This window comes from Leucopleurus acutus, assembly GCF_964270905.1.
Source record: "Leucopleurus acutus genome assembly, chromosome: 6".
Lineage (NCBI taxonomy): Eukaryota > Metazoa > Chordata > Mammalia > Artiodactyla > Delphinidae > Leucopleurus > Leucopleurus acutus.
Genome location: NC_139149.1, coordinates 75,693,456 through 75,717,079, shown reverse-complemented (window position 1 = coordinate 75,717,079; position 23,624 = coordinate 75,693,456). Strand labels below are relative to the sequence as shown.

Here is a 23,624-nt window from a genome sequence, read left to right as displayed (position 1 = left end):
TTAGCTTGAGGAATTCACTGCTTTTATAGCTAGGGGAAGCAAGCCTGCTCTTTAGCTGGGGGGAGACATTAGCTCATCACTTAAGGTTGCTTGCTGCAAATACAACCCCGAAAAATGAGACGAGTGATGAGTGGTCAGGGCTTTGTATTCTTGGCATACCAGCAAGATCACACAGGGACACTCAGGGGCCATGTCAGATTGCCCCTACAAATAGCAAGTATAACTGCCAGAGGTTATTAGGACCTAAGTCATCTCAGGAAAAGTGATTTAATAATTTTACAATCAAACACAAGGTAATTTTCTGTTGGTTTGTTTAACCACTGCAACTATCTTGAGGTTCCATAAAGAAAGGTTAATCCTTGAACAGATTTATCATAGGAAATACTATAAAGATAATTTCCAGGGAAAATAAAGTTAAATGCACCTGTGGCTGTAGGGGTCCAGCTAAATAAACAAGGAATGCATTTTTTATAAAGCAGTAGTGATTTGGGAAGGTCATAGTTTGTGGAATGAGATAAATCTTGTTTTTGAAGAGCTCCTTCACCTTAGCTTCTGAATTCTGTGACTTTTCACAAATGACATGACCTCTGGGCTTCCTAATATGTACCTTGCAGGCTATTGTCAGCTTTTATATATAAAATATATATAAAGCATATAATAGGTAGTCAGTAAATGACAGGTTCTGTTATTGTTATGTTCAAACATATAAATGATAGGTAGAGTTTGTTAGCATCTACCTTGTTCTCTTCCTGTCATTTCGAATTAAGCAATTCATTTTTCTAAATTACAAGACTCTGAGTTCCCCAAAAGCATTGAATTTTAGTCATCATAATGATCTAACTAAGTTCCGACTCTCCTTTTTTTTTTTTTTTTTTTTTTTTTTTTTTTTTTTTTTTGCGGTACGCGGGCCTCTCGCTGTTGTGGCCTCTCCCGTTGCGGAGCACAGGCTCCGGACGCGCAGGCTCAGCGGCCATGGCTCACGGGCCCAGCCATTCCGCAGCATGTGGGATCTTCCCGGACCGGGGCACGAACCCGTGTCCCCTGCATCGGCAGGCGGACTCTCAACAACTGCGCCACCAGGGAAGCCCCTAAGAAGTATTTTCTTTTAATTTAAAAAATAGACCAAGACAAACTATACCTGCAGTTAATTTTTAGTTAGTTTGTTTTAAGATGGATGTATTATTATTAGCATAAATAGAAATGGGGCATTAATTATTTGTATCCATGGAGAATCTATACCTCACTTCTCTTTTATCAAGAAAATCTTTGTGGTAATGAGAGAATTTAAAACTAACTGAACGAGAGAGGCAGGCAACTCTAGTTATTTGAATTTGTTCATTCCTGGCAAAAGGAATAGCACAAAGATATGTGAGAACTGTGACTTCAGAATGACAATTTTTAAAAATAGGCTTAATTTTTTTTTTTTTTTTTTAGAGCTGTCTCAGTTTACAGAATAATTGAGTGGAAAGTACGGAGAGTTCCCATATACTCCCTTAGCCTCTCCCCCCAACCCCTGGCAGAGACTTTCCCCTATTATTAACATCTTGAATTATTAGTGTTGTACATTTGTTATAATTGATGAACCAATAATACATTATTGTTAAAGTTCATAGTTTACATTAGGGTTCATTCTTTGTGTTACACAGTTCTTTGAGTTCTAACAAATGCCTAATGTCATGTATCCACCATCACAGTAGCATACAGAATAGTTTCACTGCCCTGAAAATCCCCTGTGCTCCACTCAGCCCTCCATCCTTCCCCTCAAACCTCTGGCAGCCACTGATCTTTTTACTGTCTCCATAGTTTTGCCTTACAGTATTCCCGTAGCAATATGTTTTCAAGTTTCCTCCATGTCTTTGTGTAGCTTGACAGCTCATTTCTTTTTTATCACTGAATAATACTGCGTCATAGAAATCTACACAGTTTGCTTATCCATTCACCCATTCAAGGACATCTTGGTTGCTTCCAAGTTTTGATGATTATGAATAAGGTTGCTATAAATATTTGTATGCTGATTTTAATGTGAACATAAGCTTTTAATTCATTTGGGTAAATACCTAGGAGCATGTTTGCTGGTTTGTATGATAAGAGTATTTTTAGCTTTGTGAGAAAATGCCAAACTGTCTTCCAAAGTGGCTGTACCATTTAATAGTTCCTGTTGCACCATATCCTCACCAGCATTTGGTGAGGTCAGCATTTTGAATTTTAACCTAATAGATGTGGAGTGGTACCTTATTATTATTTTAATTATCATGAAAGAAAATTGCTTTTTAAATCTATTAGACTGACCATTCTACAAATAAATCAGTCTTAAGACAACTGGATTAGCTCTTCTTCAATTTAGTAGTTTTTTTTTTCACCGTAGACATATCCTTATGATTCTAGTGAGGAAATCTTAGGAAGAAGCCATTAAGAAAAATCGTGTGCTCAGAACAAAGGGAAGGAAACAATAAGAGGCTGAAGCTGAGAGCGTGTTGTCATGGCCAGTGTGTTTGACACTGGTAAGGAGCAAGGCTAAACATGATTTAACAGCAGTACTTGGGATGATAAAAGGGGAGAGAGTGAGCTGGCAACCAGAAGTGTGCAGTGGATTGCAGATTGCCAATAAAAACGTGAATGGAAACATTTTACTCTGTAATTGGAGACAACTGCTTCATATCTCAGAGGTACCATAAAAGAAGAAATATCAACATTTGAGTGTAGTATGGTTGTAGGTAGTTTAAAAAATGAGAAGTCAAAAATTTCTCGGGCTTCGCTGGTGGCGCAGTGGTTGAGAGTCCACCTGCCGATGTAGGGGACACGGGTTCGTGCCCCGGTCCGGGAAGATCCCACATGCCACGGAGCTGCTAGGCCTGTGAGCCATGGCCGCTGAGCCTGCACGTCCGGAGCCTGTGCTCCGCAACGGGAGAGGCCACAACAGTGAGAGGCCCATGTACCGCAAAAAAAAAAAAAAAAAAAAAAATTCTCAAATTGAGGTTAGGAGGAGAGCTGGAATAGCAGACTGCCCTGCCCATATCCCTTGGACCTTATCATTTTAGTTCAATCAGGTGGACTTAAAAATGCCAGCATCTGTGTCTTTTTGCTTTAGAGCTAATAACGACAAGAGCTGATGTAAAAATACTCCAGTTCCCAAAGGCCTTGGGTAGATAACCCTAAGGCACATGTTCTACCCTATTCCCAGGATTCCCAGCCAATCTTAGCCAATGGCTGGATAACACACCCTTTACTGGATGCCTTCTCTCCCTCCTCTCACTTACCCACTCCCATAACTGTGTGTTTTGGGATGAACTCCCATTTATATTTCTTGCACTGGAATCTTTGTCTCAGGGTTAACTTCTAGAGAAATCTAGGCTCAGACAGTTTTTGGCTACATATTTCTTCAGAATCCTACTTCCCCTTTGGTTACTGTTGCCTTCCTCTTTCAAGGCTCTCCTGAAACTTTTATTTGCCCTGGGACCCATTACTCTCAACCTGCAGGTGCCAGGTCCCTGCAGCCAGAGAGCACATCTGATAAATCCTTAACAATGCAGAGGAAATTAATTAAATGTAGTGTTAACTCTCCCTCACATCTTTGCATTCTAAAGGGGATCCTGGGGGAAGAAACTCAAAAGAGTGAAAGTCTAGTTGTGAAATCTCAAATTTTGTGCCACCTGAACGGAGGAGGTTATTTTGAGCAGCCTTATCACTTCCTTTACCTCTGACTCTGGTACTCCTTGGACCACCTGGGGGGAAAAAAGTAGATGAACTAGTCATTCTTTAGTGCCAAGTCAAATTTAGAAATTAGATGGAAGGTAGTAGAATTTGAAGGAAAGCCAAGGAATTTAGCATAAAGCAGAAAAAATCATAAAATAGCACATTTGTTGATTCTAAGACACCTTTTTTCTGCATTTTATCATCTCTGAAATCAAAACGCATCTTATATTTGATAGCATCTCTTAATTGCTATTGTCAGGTAGCAATCACAATGGCATTGCCTTTTCCTGTGATGTAAAATTGGGTCATAGCTATTCATGTTGTTGTCACTTCAGTTGAATTATGTGCACAGTTGGTACAACACATTGAATTTAATTGCTGTTTAAGTGTCGTCAGTATAATACTGTGATTTAGGACTGAAACAAATAGTTTTCATGTATGCAGAATGGGACAGGAACAAATCAGCAGGGCATAATTTGATATTTGTTAAGCAAGTTAATAGTCACTGGATGGATGGTCCTAAATTCCATATTTTCTTAGAAAACAGCAGGATGTAAGAAAGGAAGGAAGATGTCCACTAGTAGAAGCTGTATTATATTTTATTATTGAGACTCATGCAAAAGGATTGCCTATCATACCCACAGCAACAGTGACAAGAGAAATCAGCAAATTCCTCACAATAGATGAATAAAATCTCAGCACAATAGCAGGCTGGAGTAAATGAATCATGCATTGCACAGGATTATCATTAAGATGTACAATATCCATTTATCAGAAACTTCCTGCTGATTTTGAACAGAATTCACTTAACTTCCAGCATGATGCCATTGAGGAAAAATTAAAATATGTGTTTAATCAAATAGGTAATGCTGGGAATTGGGGGTGGTTTTCTTTGACAAGACAAAATTGCACTGTCAATGCAAAAGGATATTTTTTAAATTTTATTATTTTTTTAAATTGGAATATAGTTGCTTTACAGTGTTGTGTTAGTTTCTGCTGTACAGCAAAGCAGATCAGTTATACGTATACATATATCCACTCTTTTTCAGATTTCCTTCCCATTTAGGTCACCGCCGATCATTGAGTAGAGTTCCCGGTGCTATAATAGGTTCTCATTAGTTATCTATTTTATACATAGTAGTGTATATATGTCAATCCCAATCTTCTACTTCATCCCACCCTCCCCTTCCCCCCTTGGTAATCATAAGTTTGTTCTCTACATCTGTGACTCTATTTCTGCTTTGCAAATAAGGTCATTTGTACCATTTTTCTAGATTGTACATATAAACAATATTATACAATACTTATTTTTCTCTTTCTCACTTATCTCACTCTGTATGACAGTCTCTAGGTCTATCCACATCTCTGCCAATGCCACTGTTTCATTCCTTTTTATGGCTGAGTAATATTCCATTGTATATATGCACCACATCTTCTTTATCTGTTCCTGTACTGATGGACATTTAGGTTGCTTCCATGTCCTGGCTATTGTAAATAGCGCTGCGGTGAACATTAGGGTGCATGCACCCTTTCAAATTATGGTTTTCTCCAGATATATGCCTAGGAGTGAGATTGCTGGGTCATATGATAGCTCTATTTTTAGTTTTTTAAGGTTTTTTAGGGTTTTTTAACCCTAACCCTAACCCTAACCGTAACCTCCATACTGTTATCCATAGTGGCTATACCAATTTATATTCCCACCAAAAGTGTAAGAGGGTTCCCCAAAAGGATCTTTAAAAGGATCAAGAGTACGAGTTTGGATTGTGAAAAGCAGTGTATCACTGTAATCTTATGCCTAACTGACAACTGCTGAAGGTACCACCATATTTAATTTAAACTGTAAACAATGTCTACGAATAAGAACTTCTTCAAAGATGTTATTAGGAGTGAACCAAAAGAGTACAGGTGGTGGTTGAGCTGATAGAGTATTGGTTAGACATCTTCTGGAACAGACATCTAGGAACCTGCTATATAGTCTAGTTCTCAGTGACTTCATGGACATGTATCTGAACAGTTGCCTAATCATTTCATGTAAAAGTATAATGGTTGTGAATCATGATGGCATGACTAGGCCACTACAACCCTCAATGCTTCAGTCATCAAATCATTTCAAGACCATTTGCAGAAGGAATGTGAGTGAGTCCTGGTTCTTGTCTGAAAACTTTCTGTTGAAAACTTCTGGTAAGATCAAGGAGGTGCCAGCATCGAAACTCACAGAATGTAGGTAATAGTGGTGCACATTTAAAGAGATGCTGCATCACTGACTTTCCTGGTGGCCCAGAGGACATTATTTTATGGGAAAAAACATGAACGCCAATGAATCTAATTTGAAAAGAGATTCAGAAAAGTTGAATTGTAAATATGCAAAGAAGTTTTATGAATACATAACCAATTTATTTCATGTATATTTACTCTTTTATATAGGTATGATGTGAATATGTGATATTAAATATCTATATGTTTAAGTAAATCAAGAATTCTTTCAGTAGGATGAAATAAAAATTCTAGTGATAATAAGTATTATGTCATAGTTTATATTTTTGTTTCAAGGCAAAAAGCATTCTTAACAATAAAGGTCGGTTCATAGTATTGAAAGATTGAGTCACTAGTAATACATAACAAGTCTGAATGTGTATGAAAGAACCACAAGAAGAAAAATTCACAAACTAGATTTTAACATGCCTCTCAATATTTGATAAAATTAATGAGGCAAAAAAATCAGCAAGGATATTTTGAACAAAACAATTAACAAAGTTGGGTTAATAAACTTGTATAACTTGTATAAGACATTTGCACCCAACAACTGCAGAATTCACATTTTTTACAAGCTCACATGGAATATTTACAAAAAGTCCATATGCTGGGCCACAAAGCAAGTTTCAATAAATTTTAAGTGACTGAAGTCATTCAGAACATCTATTCTGATCAGAATTTTAAAATCATAACAATCAATAAAAAGGATAATAGAAAATCCCTATCTTTGGAAATTAACCAATACATTTCTAAATAAATCATAGTATGAGGGTGAAGTTCTGACTGATATTAGATAAATGAAAAGGGGAAAAAATATTATCAATACTCATACAAGATGTGATTTGTATTTGCAGAAAATCCAAAACAATCTACAGATGAATTTTTAGACTTGGTAATAGATATTACAAGTACATTATTAGAATTATTAAGAGTTTAGGAAAGTTGATGGATTTAAAGTCAATATATAAAAGCCAAATATATTTCTACATACCAGTGAAAACAATTAGGAAAGAAAGATACTATCCATTATGAAAAATACCAGCTACATAGAAATAAACCTAGCAAAAAATGTATAAGATCTCTGTGGAAAATTATATTGCTTAATAGAGAGACATTAAAGAAGACTTAAATAAATAGATTAGAACACAAAGATGCCAAGTATCTAAAGATTTAGTGCCATTCAAATTCTCAACTTGTGTGTGTGTGTGTGTGTGTTTGTAGCTTGACAAGGTGATTCCAAAATTTATGTGAAAAATGCAAAGAAAAGCTATTCTACTTGACGTCAAAAAACTTATTATACAACTCTAGTAATTAAGATGGTCTGTTGATAAAGCAGATAGAACCATAAGACGGGATGGAGTCAGAAGCAAACCATCCATATATGGGCACTTGAGTTATGACAGTTGGCCCAGCAGAGCAGTGGTAAAAGAACAGAATGTTCAATAAATATTGTTGGAACTGATATTCATATAGAAAAAAGTGAAAGGGACCTCTCATTATTAAGAAGCTCCAAGTGAACTACAATTAAGGGCAAAATTCTAACGGCTTTATATATATATATATATATATATATATATATATATATATATGTAGGAATAAACCTCCATGGCTGTAGATTAGGGAAAGATTTCTTAAGTCATAAAAAGCACTAACCATAAACAGAAGAGTTACTAAATTTGACTTCACTAAAATTAAAAACTTCTATTTATTGACACTAAGAGATAGTGAAAAGAGAGCCACAGAGTAGAAGATATTTGCAGTACCTACACATAAGAGAGACAGACTCACGCTAGAAAAAGGGCAATTTCTCTTCCGTCCTTCCTCCCACCAACACACACTTAGGGGTGGGTTTTCTTTTGTTATTTCTGTTTTTCTGTTTGTGCTTTTTTTGGGGGGGGGGTGTCCCTGGTCCATATACATGGTAACTACTGAAAGGTGAACATAACTACATCTTTGATAACGAAAATTTTAAATGCTAATTTGAGACTCACAGACATAGAAAACAAACTTATGGTTACCAAAAGGGAAAGTGGAGGGGGGTTGATAAACTAGAAGTCTGGGATTAACAGATACACACTACTATCTATAAAATAGATAAACAACAAGGACCTACTGTATAGTACAGGGAACTATATTCAATATTTTGTAATAACCTATAATGGAAAAGAATTATACATATATGGCTGAATCACTTTGCTGTACACCTGAAACTAACACAACATTGTAAATCAACTATACTTCAATAAGAAATAAATTTAAAAAGCCTCATCATTAAAAAAAGTGCTACTTTGGTTTTTGAATCTATAGCGGTCAATTTTCCATAAGATGTTTTCATCTCATACATTTAAGTGAGAGCTAAGTTAGGAAAAATGCAAAAAGTAAGTGAAAAAATAGCCTGGATAAAAACAATAGTGATTCTTTACTCTTAACAAAGGAGAAAAAATGAATAATTTAACCTCACAAGACATAGGGGGAAACCAAATCTGAAAGGGAAGGTAGAAGAAATTCAAGCAGGAAAGAAAAATGAAAAAGTATAGACAAAGGAGCTGAGAAATGCTGAAAGATAGGATCTGGATAATCAACAATGAAGAACTCCTGTAACAGTGAGAAAAACAAAGACAAATAATGGTGATTCTTGGGATCTTAGAGGAACTCCTGATCTTGGATAGGAAAAGCTTTCAACGTTACATAAATAGTCTCCAAATTAGCCCTGGGAGAAACCCTTTATTTTCATCAGTGGAATATTTTAAAAATAAAGGCAAAATGAGCAAACATAGCTTTTCTTGGTGAGTTAAATGGAAGGTATATGGGAAAACAAATCAATGGGAAATTTTAAAAACAAGAACAAATTCAAACTAGGGAGAATCTGAAATTGTCAGCATGCAGGAATCAGAAATTTGGTATCCCTGCTTAATGAATAGGATAATTTTAATTTCTTTAAGAGTTTCTGTCAATTCATTTTTGTTTTTTTCTTTTGGAGTGTTCTCATTTAAAGGGGAAAAATGTTTTAAAAGCTATAGAATATGGAAAAGCAGGAAACCAGATACTTGGTGTTCACCCTGGTTTTACAAATAGAAATGCTAATTAGAATGCATCATCTAATAAAATTGTGGCCATGGTCAAGGCCTTAAAAATGTTTACAACCAATAACCTCATTTCTTTCCAAGAAAGACCCTTTGGTTTACCAGTCTGTATAATCTACTTTTGATTATTAATTTTCCACTTTTATCTTTTCTGCTATTGCCCTTTGGCCATTTCATGGATAAGTAGCACCTCCTTCAGACAGGAGGGCAGAGGGAAACTAAATAAAGGCATTTGTCTACATTTATTGTGTTTCCTGTTAATCCTGCCATGGAAGGGTCTAGTAACAAAGAAGTTTAACACTACTGACTAAAATGATGGTGTTTTTCAAATTAATCCTGCAAACCAAGAAAACCTATAGGTGCCTGGCAGGTAAAATAAATGAGTGCCTAGGTCACTCAGTGCTGGATACTATGGAAACTATGGGTAGTACATGTTCCCCTGAAGGGATTACAATATTTCAACTTACACAACATACCTTATGGCTGAATTAGACCCACAGGTTGCCAGTTTACAATATCTGAACCATTAGCATCGGTAATAAAAAAATGTATATACTTAGATGTCATAAAAATATTGTTGCTAAAATGTGTGTGATAGAGTTTCTCTCTAGCATGCCAATATAGTTATGAGCTAATTGACATGAAGAGCACCAAACAGGGACCAAAAGAAATGCGTTAGGCACACCATGTAGTACAGAGTTAACAAATGAACAGCTGGGACCACCCTAGTTCATAATAATTTACAAAGAAGTAACTCTTGTAAAACTTATCCTAAGCCCAAAGTAAATTGATCCTCCTGAGTGTGTGTTCAGGGTCTTTCCTACAGAGGTGCTCAAGAACTATTTTTAATTATTAAAAATAACTTTTAGAGACAGAGCAATATGCTGCATAGGCATCTACGTTCACAATATTAGTTTCTGTGGCTTTATAATAGAATAGGTTGTTGAAACAAATCCCAAATAATTTCACATATTTATTTGGAGATTATTTTTGATTTGCAAATAGTGATGTATATATTGAAGATTTTGTGTTGTTTTTCACTTATTTTCAGGGAAAATTTCATGGAAATCCGATGCATGTGTCTGTGGTTATTTCAAATTGTTTAAGGGAAGAGAGGAGAATATTGGCTGCAGCCAACATGCCTGTTCAGGTAACATTTTCTTCCATTGTAATCTTATCACCTGGAACTCAATTTTTCTGAAACAGAAATTCTAGTCTTCTTTCCAGCCATCTTCTTCTACCTATGTTGATGGTCCCGTCATCCTTCCAGTCACTTGGAATCAAGGTCTTGGGATTATCTTTGAATAGTTCCTTTTCTCTGCCTCCTTATTGAGATAACTACCAAGTCTTTCCAGAGTTTGTTTCTGGAATCCTATCTATACATCCTTTTCTGTTTCCACTGCTCACACTCTGGTCCGTGGTCTTACTATATCAGTTGAGGAATAGAGTAACCACCTCCGGGCTGAATTTCTAACTACCATTTAGGCTCTGTTTCTCTCAGCATGTTTATCCTCAGGGATTGATCTTGTGCAAACCCTTCAGTAGTTCCCAATTTCCTACCCGACAAGTCCAAACTACTCCACGAGCAGGAATTTTGTCTTACAGAAACTCCATAAATATTTGCTTGTTTATTGTTTCAGTGTGCTTTGCCTTGCCAATAATATTTTAGATTATATTTTATCCCACTATGCTGAATGAACTCAGAGCCCCCATCAAAGATAAGTAGAGGAATATGAAGTCCCTGGGAATACTTTTTCAGTTAATCCTTTTGAAAAGGAAAAAGAAAGTTGAATAATCAACTTTCTACATGTCACACTCTATAAGTTAGTAAATCACACTAGTGTATTTATTTTTGAAGATCCAAGAAAGGTATCTTTTTTCAACTATTAAAAATTCTCAGATTTAGTTGCTGTCAGGTTATGGTTGTTTTTAGAGAAGTATGAAGCTTTAACAACTTACTCTTATTTTTTAGATGATAAAGAAGAATGGTATCACCTTTATTTAATTTAAAATCTAAAGTTAGTGAGTTTCTAAAGTAAATATAGTTTGATTCAGTGCTTTTTGGGTGAACATTGAGATGCTGTTACTAATATATGATATTCTCATATATATTCTGAGCTGTCCTTTTTCGTAGCCCTCTTATCTCTAGTCATTTTGTCTGTGTGTGTGTGTTGTTGTTGTTCTCTTCATATGTCAGGTATCAGGCAAATTAGAAACATTTATTTGAATAGATGCTCATCAAAATCATTCCACAAATAATCTGCTAGTGCTACATACTACCACAAAAGAAACACTAGTTTGTAAATTTTGAACCAGTAGACAAATATAGGGAGATACACACATACACACACACAAATACAAATAATGGGGGCCAAAATGAGAGTGAATTTTACAAAGGCTTTACCCATCTGAAGAATGTGATGTAGTTGAAAAAACACTTGATTGACAGTCAAGGACCTGGGTTCCACTTGAGATTCTGCCACTGATTTGCTATAGATCTTAGTCAAGTCATCATCCTTTCTAACCATACGTCCCCATCCAACTGTAAGGTGAAGGGTTTACTGACATTCTAACTCAACTCTAGATATCTACGTAAACGTTATATCTATGGAACTTAATGCCAGATTATTAGAGTGGCCAAGAAATGGGGCTTGCAGTTCCTAACGGCGCAGACTGGTAGTGGTCCGCGGCCCTGGCGTTGGGGACCCCTGCTATAAACCATCCTCTCCTTTGGGGTGAAGTGGGGAGAATAAGGGGGAAGAGAAAGGGTTGCTTCTTCATTTACCTGCCTGGGACATAGAGGCTTCTCCCCCACTAGGGAAAGTAAAGCATAAATGAAGCTAGATCACATTTGGAGCCCAAAGTGGTTAGCACCAGAGTTTGGACTTTACTGTAGTTGGTGGTGAGCAAAATGGGAGAGCCTTGACATCTCCAGACTTGCCTTTGAAGTTTGGTAAAGGGCAAAGGAGAAGGATGGGGCTGGACACCAGGAAACCTGAACTCAGGTGGTGGGAAGGATGTGCAGAATGTCACACATGAGAGTAAATCAAAGAGAAAGCTACTCTTAGAATTTAGAAAAGGAATTTAGGATCCTCAGATGAACACATTACTGTTAAAAAGTTCTTTGAAAAGAAGGAAACAATATTGTCCTTCTGTGCAGCCAACAGAAACATTTCACAACATTCCACTGACCTTACAGCTTCAAACATAATGAATAAAGCTGTTAAAAATCATGATTTTCATATATATTTAATCACACAGAAAGCTGTTTACAATGTGTTACAGAATGAAAAATAAAGTTATAAAATCATACTTAATATGAAAAAAAAAAGAAATGGGGCTTGGAGTAGCTGGTTAGCCTTTCTATTTAACCATCCTAACATTTTTACATATTCTTTAGCAAACTCCCTTTGTTCCAATGTAAAAATAAATCTCATCCTGACAGATTCAACATCCCTAATTCTGAATTTAAGTCCAACTTAATGTAGTTTCACTATACTAATTTTTAAATTACATGTATTCATTTTATAGAATTTCAAAAGCAATATGGGTCTGTTATAGAAAATTAGGGGAAAAAAATTTAACCATAAAATCATCTGTAATTTTACTGCTCAAAGATAGCACATGATAATATTTTGGGATGTGTGTGCTTCAAGTCACATGTACTTGAGTTTACATGTCTATACATATATCCAGATTTTTGTAAATAAATAAGTATAAATATATATACATATACAAGCAACAGAGATCACAAACATATGGTGTCTTATAATTTGCTCTATTTCTTAACAATTTAACACTACTTGTATGTCATTAAATATTTTTCTACAGCATGTTTTTTAATGGCTGTAGAGTATTTCATATCATACTCATCCATACCTCAGTTCAAAGTATATTACATATACTACATTCTTCATAAACCTGTTTTATCAACATCATCGAAATTTCAAGACATTGTTTTTCCAGGGACCTCTGGAGAAATCCTTACAAAGTTCTTCAGTTTCAGAAAGACAGAGGAATGTGGAGCACAAAGTGGCTGCCATTAGAAATAGTGTGCAGGTGAGTGATCTCTTACAGACACCAGGAAAGTCTAGCTGTTGTCACCATACTATGCATCTTTCTCTTGTGTGCCCAAAGTTAGTGCGTACAGAAATCATAGGGTAATTTGTTATAAGATAAATATCTCTCACACACTACGTTCATATTAGAAAAAATTTATTTGTGGGAAGCTTTTAACTTCAATTTACCGGAAATTAGGGTTTCCACACCAGACTCCATCAGTGAGAAGCCATGTGACCTTAGGCGAGTAAGCTGCTTCACACCTCTAAACCTCTGCTTCTTCATCTGTAAAAGTGAGGATAACCACTGTAACAGGATTGTTGTGAGGACTACGTGAGATAATACTATATGAAAAGCCTTTAGCTCAGATCTTGACACCGTTATATCTGAGCAGAAAAACGTCACCAGGTTTGGAGAAGAGTAAAAGTAAAAATCTCAAAGACAGAAATGAACAGGAGACACAGAGGAGCCACAGATATTTTTTTTCTAAGAGGTAGAGAGGAAAAAAATTTAGACTCAATTGTCATAAACTATATCATTTGAGAATGGAGATTTTAAGCAAAAAGATAGTTGGTACATTAATACAGAGTTGTATGGAGCTAAAATGAAAAAAGTATCCATACTCTCCGATAAAAAAGATAGTAGTTGCATCATTTGGAATTAACTGAGAAATGAGAGGCAAGATGCTGAAATTTGCAAACACTCAGGAAGAGAAAATGGAAGAGCAACTTCAGTCTGGTTCTTCTAGTGCTATTCAACGTTCATGGGCATTAACTCTTTAGAAATGTAGATTCTGTATAGTTAGTCTGGGCTATTACTGGGGATTGCAAGCACCAAACTGTGTATTTTGAAATACTGATGATGGATGATGTTGTTGCATTGATGTGCTTAATTGTAACAACAGAGTATGTTTTCTTTGTAAAAAGATGACAGAACAAGACACCAAATATTTAGAAGATCTGCAAGATGAATTTGACTACAGGTATAAAACAATTCAGACAATGGGTAAGTTTTTGTTTTGTCTATAATTCCACATAGGGACATAAAGGCAATGTGACTAGGGTTTCGTCTTTGCTGCAGAGTTGATAAATTGATCCCTTTTTTTGAAGAGAGTGTGCAGGAGAAGTTAATTTATTTTGCTTCCTCCTTTTCTCTCCATATAAATATATCTTTTTACCCATGATTCAAAGTAAATTATAAAGCTCATGAGAAATCACCCCTATTTCAGGATGCATCTCCAAAAAGTAAGAACATTCTCCTATAGAATCAAAATATCATTATCACAACTAAGAAAAGTAATAATAATTGTCTAATATGATCAGGAAATTACTAATATTATCTCTAGGTGAGTCTTTTAATATAATTTTTAAAAATTAAAAGTAGAAATGTGACTCTGTAGGAAATTTAGAAAGTAGAAAAAAGTATTACAAAATTAAAAACCACACAAAATTCTGCTATCTAGATATAAACACTGTCAAAATGTTAGTATATTTTCTTCCAGCCTTTTTCCTGCACGTTCAAATACATACATATCTATTTATTTACGAAAAAATTGAAATCATCTTGTACATAGTTTTTTGTATAGCATTTTAAGCTAAAGTTTTATTTTATGTATTTCCTCATATAAAAAAATCTTCAAAATATAATATCAATAATTGTGTAAATACCAAAATGTAAGGACACTGAAATTTATTTGACTATTTCATTGTGGTTAAATATTGAGGTTGTTTACAATTTGATGTTTTTTAAGAAATATAAGGAAAGAATGATAAAATTTATAAAATCTAAGATTTACAAGTAATAACATTTAGAGTGTGTTGCAATTAGTGGGACAATTGGAGAAATTCTCATTAGTTCTAAATTAGTTAATAGGATTGTGCCAGTGTTAATCTTCTGGCTTTGAACATTGTACTATGCTTATCTAAGACACTAGAAGAAGCTGGATGAAGGATATATGGGAACTCTGTACTATTTTTGTAACTCTTTTGTAATTCTAAAATAATTTTGAAAAACACATTAGATATAAATTCTTTGTACAAATGATTTACAGAATCATCCTTAACTACTGAAATGTTAGCTTAAAATTTATCTGGGGGCTTCCCTGGTGGCGCAGCGGTTGTCCGCCTGCCGATGCAGGGGACGCAGGTTTGTGCCCCGGTCCGGGAGGATCCCACATGCCGCGGAGCGGCTGGGCCCGTGGGCCATGGCCGCTGAGCCTGTGCCTGCGGAGCCTGTGCTCTGCAATGGGAGAGGCCACAGCGGTGAGAGGCCCGCGGACCGCAAAAAAAAAAAAAAAAAAAAAAATTTATCTGGAAGGAAGTAGTATGGGTGATTGTGATCAAATTCTTTGTTAACTTTCCATATAAGATTTAAAAGAGAGGATATTCGTTTTTCCTGGCATAAGTGAGATGTGACATGTCCTTCTGGCACCTTCAGGATGTCTTGACTCCCATGAAATGTTATTGAATATGTTAATAATTGTATGTACAATGTTTTTTCCTTTGGAAGAAATGACACAAGCACAGGTTTCATCAGCTTATCAAAGGGGTCCATGATTCTTAAAAGGTTTAGAACAACTGCACATTTAATCAAGCATTACAATTCATTGAAAGCAGCCTCAGCCTAAATTTCATATGTGAACCATGAATTTTATGAAATAGAATATACATTAAAATATACTGTTTTACATTAAAACAGTAAAATTATTTTGAACTTAGTATATTACAATTAGAGTTACTTTAGTATCTTACAGTGCTTCATAAGCATTATGAAGAATAAAAATGATTATTAATCAACAAATATTTTGTTGATTATAAGTGAAAGGAAATGTTTTAAGGGAAATGAAAGATACATGGGAAACAAGTTATATCTTTGCTGGTGAAGACTGGAAAGTATTAGCTAGTGAAGTTTTGAAATGATAAAATGCCATATCAGCAGGATTTTGCTACATATGGGATCTAGGAATTCGTGAATTTGTGAATTAATACAACCAGAAATGACTTCTTGGAAATCAGTGCTATTTTGTTGAGGACTTTGCCACAGCATTGTTTGGGGGCTTCTTTTCACAATAACACAATTCAGATCAGCATTCCAAAACTTCATTTATTATAGAGATGAGCAGTTGGTATAAGCAGTCACTTACTATATACCAATAAAGTTTTAGTTCAAATTAAATAATACGATGTTTATTGTACATCTGTCATTTAAGAGGATAAATCATTTTGGGTTTTGTTCAGTCAGAGATTTTTCTTAATTTGCAACTCTTTCCCACTTCTTCTGGTTTTACTGTGAGGCTAGCCTGTTTTGCAAAGAAAAAGAGAAAGCAATGGATTTAGTCTTTATTAGTTAATGAGACTATGTACTATAAAACGGCAACTCTTCCAGGAGATTGAGTAAAGGCATCAGGAGGGGTCAAATATGATTTAATCATAGGCACAAAGAAGGGCCCCTTTTCTTTCTTACACATCCCAACCAACCAAGGTCATTATAAATGTAGAGATGATCTAATAAAGAATCCGTTATAAAAACATTTATATTCTCCTCTCTTAGGATGGCAGGTTACAGCTGGCTTTGGCTTTCAGGACAAAGAGATTCACCTTGGAGAGGACTCTAAGTCTGATCTCTTTTCCTTCACAGATCAGGGTGACAAGAACAGCGCCCTAATGAATCAGGAAGTTTTGACTCTGCAGGAAATGCTGAACAGCCTGGACTTCAAAAGAAAGGCTAGTGAAGAACTTTAATTGGGCCTTTTGCCTATTTTTCTCCTTTTTCTACATCTAGTCCTACTAGATTAAGCTCTGAAATTAAGCTCTTTGATTTTATCAGTTCCATTTATGCTGAATGAATAAAAGGCAGTGTTTCTAGGAAGAGTATCATACTGTTTGCCATGCTTCTTCACCTAAGTTTACAAAGCAGAACCCTTCTAGAGTCTATTTATCCTGCTTATGTGGTACATGTACTGTAGCTACCATTAATTTCAAGGTGAACATTTTACCCAGTTTTTTTTTGCCACTATTTCAGACATGACTGTTTTAGTTGCTATACTTAATATGCTGGGATGGGTTCTACTGCACATGTATAATTAAACTATTACTTGACGACTACTAAAACTTTGTTACAGAAATAAGTGTCCCAGTTTCTATTCTGAAAAATGACATTGTGCTAAATAATTCTGTAGGTTTCAGGAGAGTCCATTGAGACCTGAACATGTTCAATCTAACCTCTTCCCAAGGAGAGGAAGAATATTTTCTGGCTCAATAAAATATTTTGAAAGAGGAGAAATATCTCTCAATTCTACCTCTCCTTGAAAATAGACACATTGAAATTTAACCAGTCACTGAAATCAATAGTTTATTTCTAAAAGTTTGGCTTCATCTTTTTGTGCAGGAATTTGTGTAAGCACAAATACATGTAAAATTTATTTTCACCCTAAATTAATTATAAACTTAAACAGTTATGTATCAGATTTTAAATATGTAAATATTTAACCCAAGATTAACTTAATGCTTTTATGCATAATAAATCTATGCTATACATTTTATGCATGCCATCTTATTCTACTTTGAATAAGATTTTAAGGAAAGGGGGAATCTTAGAAATAATTCAGTCCATTCACCTGACTGTATAGAGAAGAAGATCAAGTCCCAACAAAGATAAATGGCTTGTCCAAATTCACATAGCTGTGGCAAAGCCAGGGTAGAAATTCACATCTTCTAATCCCTAGGCCTTTGAAAGTTATATTTTCCCACTATGCTTCCCCAAACCCAGATAAAGTGGTACTAAAAACTAACACAGAAAGGCTTAAATTCTAGTCAGTACATTTAAAAATAAATGCATAAACATAATTATAAGAATATAAGTTCAATTTATAAATGGCTTTTTAAGAAGCAGATATATGGCTTTTATGACTACAGGATTCAGTATTGTCACAGGAGTTACAAATTCAACCTACTTATAGTAAATGATAGTATGAGAGTATTATGTGCTATTATGAGAGTGTTAACTATGGTCATGCTTCTTTCTTCATGACATTATTGAATTGCAATAATTTAATTATTTGAAAAGGCAGTGCTATGGCAGATGGAAGGTAGTATTTGGTAAAATATTTGGTCAAAATTTTAACCAAGGCTTTATCTCCCAGGTCAGACAAATTATTTTATAGGTTAAATTATGAGTAACTTTGGTTGTGTGTCATAAGAATCTTCTCATTAGTCACTTTTGTCTTCAGGAAGCCCTCAGTAAGATGACACAAATAGTGAATGAGACAGACTTGTTAATGAACAGCACCCTGGTGGAGGAGCTGCAAGACTGGAAGAGGCGGCAACAAGTCGCCTGCATCGGAGGTCCACTCCACAATGGGCTCGACCAGCTCCAAAACTGGTAATATGAACTGAATTTAGTTTCTAGTGAAAACCACAGGAAGTACACAACAGTGTCGCTTAGCCAGAGGATACAGGCTTAGACGCAAATGTCAATTCATTCAGCTTATTGATGGCTTATTAGCAGCTGGAACTCTACCGTTGAAAACAAATGGATGTAATTGTCTGAGTGTTCTTAATTTCCATCCCTTTGGGGAGAAAAATAAAGCATCTATAGAAATCTATAGAATGCATAAGAATTGCTTATTTTCTTATCTAATATATCAATCTTAAAAGACTCAAATGAACTTTTTCAAATCAGCAATAAATACACTTTCTTGAAGGGCATGAGAAGCCCTGGCTTCAAACACTGTATCTCATTTTTAAAATGTGTATCTTAAGGTGTCAGAGTTAAATATTAGTTTTGTGTTTTCAACAAAGTGATTTATTTTTGTATTTAAATGAAAAAATCTCAAATGGCTAATACAACATGGCATCCCCTGCCTGTGTACACATGCATACATGCAATTATGTACAGATATTATCCTTTGTATTAAAAAAATGTTTTTTGGTTTTCCCCTTCATCAATGTAAAAGAAAACTATGTGAGTGAAAGAACAATTAGAAAATATAATGAAAAAGAAGGAAAATTTTCAGTTGAAATCTAAAATTGCTTTCCAAGGGTACAATCCAATACAATGAAAAAGCACAGTAACTGGGCACACTTGCACTAAAAGGTCTGCACTGCCAGGCCTACTTCTCAGGAAAAGTAACTGGGCTCTTTTTTAAATTTATTGATTTTCCTTGGGGAGATACTTTGATTCTCTAACCTCACTGTACTCTGTTGTTGTGAAAACAAGATAAACAACAAAGGGAGCATAGCAGATAATGGTGCTCATACCAAATTCAGTAGGGAGTTTGCAGTTCTTTCTACAATGTTATGTGGGGAATAAACTTTCAGTAGAAAGAGATGCTGTCAGGGCACATGGACTTAGCAAGTCTCATGAGACTTCTGCCTCCTCTTAGTTGGAGGCCTCTTCTGTGTGCCTTTCAATCTCCCTCCTTCCCAGACTTCCAGCCCAAGCTGCCACCTCTGTTTCTAAGGTAAGATCCAAGGTAAAACTCTAAGCAGATACCTTTCTCCAGGAAGATCCACTGATAATTTTTTGGCTAATACTTAGGACCTGTAAAAAATATATATGGGGGGGTCATACTGTTCTTTTCTTCAGTATTCTTACACATAACATTCTTCATATCATGTATTTTTAAAGTTTTAAATTTGCTGTCTTTAGTGAGTGCAATATTTTTTAAATATATGTGTTTAACAGACTTTTTAAAAAGGATAATTAAAAGGGATTTCGTTCCAGACATTGACAAAATTTCCTAAATGATTTCTTATCTATAACTGAAGGTAAAAATTTTAAAACATTGAAAACAGTTAACATCTATCATGCATTTTAGCAAAAAGCTGGGTTAGGAAAATAAACATTAAAATAAAAACTGTCACTAACCTTTAATGGAATTAAGTGACTAATTTAATTAATTTAATAATTATTTAGTAATATTTGCTAAATATGGTTAATAGTTAAAATGGTGGATTGTTAAGTGGAAAACTATCTGTGTTTTTCATTTGCTGTTCGATAGCTTTACACTGTTGGCAGAAAGTCTGTTCCAACTCAGAAGGCAGTTGGAGAAATTAGAGGAGCAGTCTACCAAAATGACATATGAAGGGGATCCCATCCCACTGCAAAGAACACATCTGCTAGAAAGAGTCACCTTCTTGATCTGCACCCTTTTTAAGAAGTAAGTCAACACTTTGCTATACACCTGAAACTAAAACAACATTGTACATCAACTATACTTCAATTAAAAAAAAAAAAAAAGGAGTAAGTCAAATGTTATCCATTTAAAGGCCTCTTGGGAGCCTCAGTCCTGTGGAGTTGGGAGGACACCCTGGCTGGGTTTTGGTGTTCAGGTGAAGGAGTGGGAGGGAAGTGTTAAACAGTGAGCCTCAGGGTGCAGTGAATAAAGCTCCAGACAGTTCCAGAAACATTTCTACTCTTCACTGTTTATTCATCAACACTTCTCCCGCCACCTAACTCGGTTTTTCATGAGCCACCACATCACCCACCCAAAGTTCATTTTTCATCTTTTAGAAAAGAAGATGTCAAGGATTTCTTCTCAAGTACGTATCCAAGAAATGAAGGGTGGAGAACATGTTTATGTTTATAAGCTCATCTAAAGGGAAAAAAAAAATACTAGTATGTACCAGAAATCCTAATGTCTAGCTCAAAAATGGCATGAAATTAACTTTCTACTTGATGTTTAGTATGATAAAAATAGACTGGGGCTTTTATTCTTGACCCAATTATAACAATCAAGAGTTATTTACTGTTGTTACTTAGGGACAGTCTTTAGGTATTTCCCATCTCCTGGTATTTATTTATGAGAAGTCTTAGAAAGATTTGAGCTTAACAAGGGTTTGAATGCCTTCTAAGTGTAGAAAGTTTGGATTTTATAAGAGGACAGCATCCTGTTACTCTGTGGTTTTCAGCCTGTCAATGTTTCCAGTGTTTTCAAATGACGCGCTTTATTTCCTTTGAACCCAGCTCATTTGTGGTTGAACGACAGCCATGCATGCCAACCCACCCTCAGAGGCCGATGGTACTTAAAACTCTCATTCAGTTTACTGTGAAGCTAAGGTAGGCAGAATGTATTCTATCATTTCATATTTATGATGCCATAGCCACTGTGTGATTAAGGCTAGTTGCTCTCATTGTGTCTTTCATTCAATTATTCTTTACTGAGCACCTCCTGCATACCCAGCACTCAGCTATGGTAAGTACCCACAGAAATGTTAAGGTGAGAGCCCTGCTTGTAAAGATTAGAACAACGAAGATGAGGACATGAGAGTTATTAGCATGAAATCACAATATCGGACAACATGGGATTAATTGCTCAAAAGGCTGACTTGAGAGAAAACTGGGGAGCCTGGAGAATGCCTTGTGGTCACTGAGGAAGGACCTTGAGGGAAGAGCAGGGGCGTGGGAGAGTGAGACTATAGAAATAATGACTTCCTGGGTCTGTTTTGTAAGCGTGGGGAGCAGGGAGAGAGAGAATTGAGTAGATAGATTGGAGACAGATTATGGAAGGGTTTGAATATCCTATCCAGGAAATATAGTGGAACGTTCTTCACCTGTGATCACCCAGCAACTAGCTTATTGGATGGTCCATGAAAAATCTCAACACCACGATTTTCAGTACATCCTTATTATGTACCTGATTTAAAGAGAAATGATTATGTTGTTGCCACTTTATCTATGTATCTGATCCTTTTCATTTGCATGAGCAAACTAAAGCATACAGTTTTCCCTAATGACACTCTTAAAATAATGAGTTTGACTTCAAACTTTCAAAGATTTTCATCATGCCTCAATCTCTTGAGTCCCAAAGCTTTACATTTCTAATCACTAGGTCACCTCTGGAAAGCTGAAATTCCAGACTAGTACTAGAGGTGGTGATGCCATGATAGATGGTGATTTAGGATCCCAAGATAGCATCCCTGATCACAGATCACTATTGAACCCCATTTTAAGTTTAGTTTAGTTTCATTTTATTGAGATATAATTGACATACAACACTGTATAAGTTTAAGCATAATGACTTGACATACATAAGCTGCAAGATGATTACTACAATAAGTTTAGTTGACATCTATCACCTAGGAACTTCATTTTTAAAAAGAAGGCATTTGTCTTTCGTTTGCATTTCAGAAACCCATCTTGAAATTCTTAATCATTTCCTTTGTGTGAATTTGCACCAAGACTTTAAGAAACAACAAAAAAAGGCAGAGACCAGGTTCCTTTTTAAAATTTTATGATTTTCAGGTGTTCCTTCCTCATCCCCACATCTCTATGTAGCCCAGAAAATTGTAACACTAAAAGGAAATAGAAGGGTGGTATATATGCTGCTTTTCCTTGAGACACCCCCATAGATGTTATGTTCAGTCTAAGATGCTCTGTGGGACGAAGGGGAAGATGATTAGGGACTGCTCAGCAAAGAGTTCTGAGTGGAAGAGGTCCCTGAATGGCGTGGTGTTTGAACTGATTGCCAGAGGCACAGACCATTAGTCCCTGGCTTAGGTGTTCTGCCTTCCTCTTCCATCTAACTGTTCGGACCCCATCCTTCTTCTCTGTACACTGTCCTCCACTGTCTTGATAGATGATCCTTAGTATTCAAGATTTTCCCTAAAACCCCTCTCTACCATAGCATTCCATCCTCCTGTTTCAAAGGAAGGGGGTGACATGGGACTCCCTTTTGTCGTCAGCATCCTACAGTGAATGAGATCCTTCCTGAAATAGGATAGAGAGGAATGCAGAGGGGAAAAACATCTTGTCTTACTTCATATGACCTCTTCACCCCTCACTACCAACAGCTGTACACTTATTATATCCCAAGCTCTGAAACCAATCCTGGCAGGATTTTTAAGGAACCTTTGCTACATTATTTTTGTTTTGTTTGGGCTGTCTGTTATCTATGACTGTATTTCTCTAATGCCATTCAGTTGCTTATTACAATTCTCTATATTCCAGCTCTTTGGCTAGACTTCTTCCTTTGATGTATAGCCATGTCTACTCTCCTCCTTCCCTAATCTTCACTATGCCAGTTTCCCAGTGCCTGGGGCTGTACAGGGTCTATATGAGGAGTTCAATACATGCTGAGTGAATGAACAAGGTTTGGGATGAGTGCATAAATGAATGAGTGAGTGAGTGACTGAATGAATGTCTCTGAAACTGAACTGAACCTGCAGAGATGGTATGTCAGAGGGTATAGCTCGGAAGAGTTGGGAAAAGCTAAGGAGTGAAGGAAGGCTGACACAAGAAGGAATTAAAGGAATTGTTATTCTGACCTTTGATCATTTGTTTGTTTGAAGTTAGGTCTTTTTTAGTTATGAACATTTTTGCTGTTACTTAAATATAGTGTCTTTAAAGACTGCAAATGCATTTGAAGTGGAATTTTCCTTATTCTACCAGAGTCCTAGTCTTTATCAGTATTTTACCATAAAACACTTATCAAAACATTTAGTCTTACTAAGCTTACAATTTTTTTATAATATGAGAATAAAATGGAGCCACATTAATAGACTTGCAAAATTTTTTTTTATACATTTAACCCAAATA

General features: G+C 35.7%; 1 protein-coding gene across 1 annotated transcript in view; it reads left to right on the top strand.

The window, feature by feature from the left end:
- Positions 1-23,624, top strand: part of STAT4 (signal transducer and activator of transcription 4) — a gene marked incomplete at both ends in the record, with an annotated part of 82,172 nt that overhangs the window by 33,571 nt on the left and 24,977 nt on the right. The window contains 7 exons of the mRNA XM_082840669.1: positions 10,081-10,179; positions 12,996-13,088; positions 14,015-14,093; positions 16,725-16,810; positions 18,316-18,467; positions 20,089-20,247; positions 21,054-21,146. Of these exons, the coding sequence (XP_082696795.1) occupies positions 10,081-10,179; positions 12,996-13,088; positions 14,015-14,093; positions 16,725-16,810; positions 18,316-18,467; positions 20,089-20,247; positions 21,054-21,146 (761 nt within the window). The remainder of the gene's footprint in view (positions 1-10,080; positions 10,180-12,995; positions 13,089-14,014; positions 14,094-16,724; positions 16,811-18,315; positions 18,468-20,088; positions 20,248-21,053; positions 21,147-23,624) is intronic.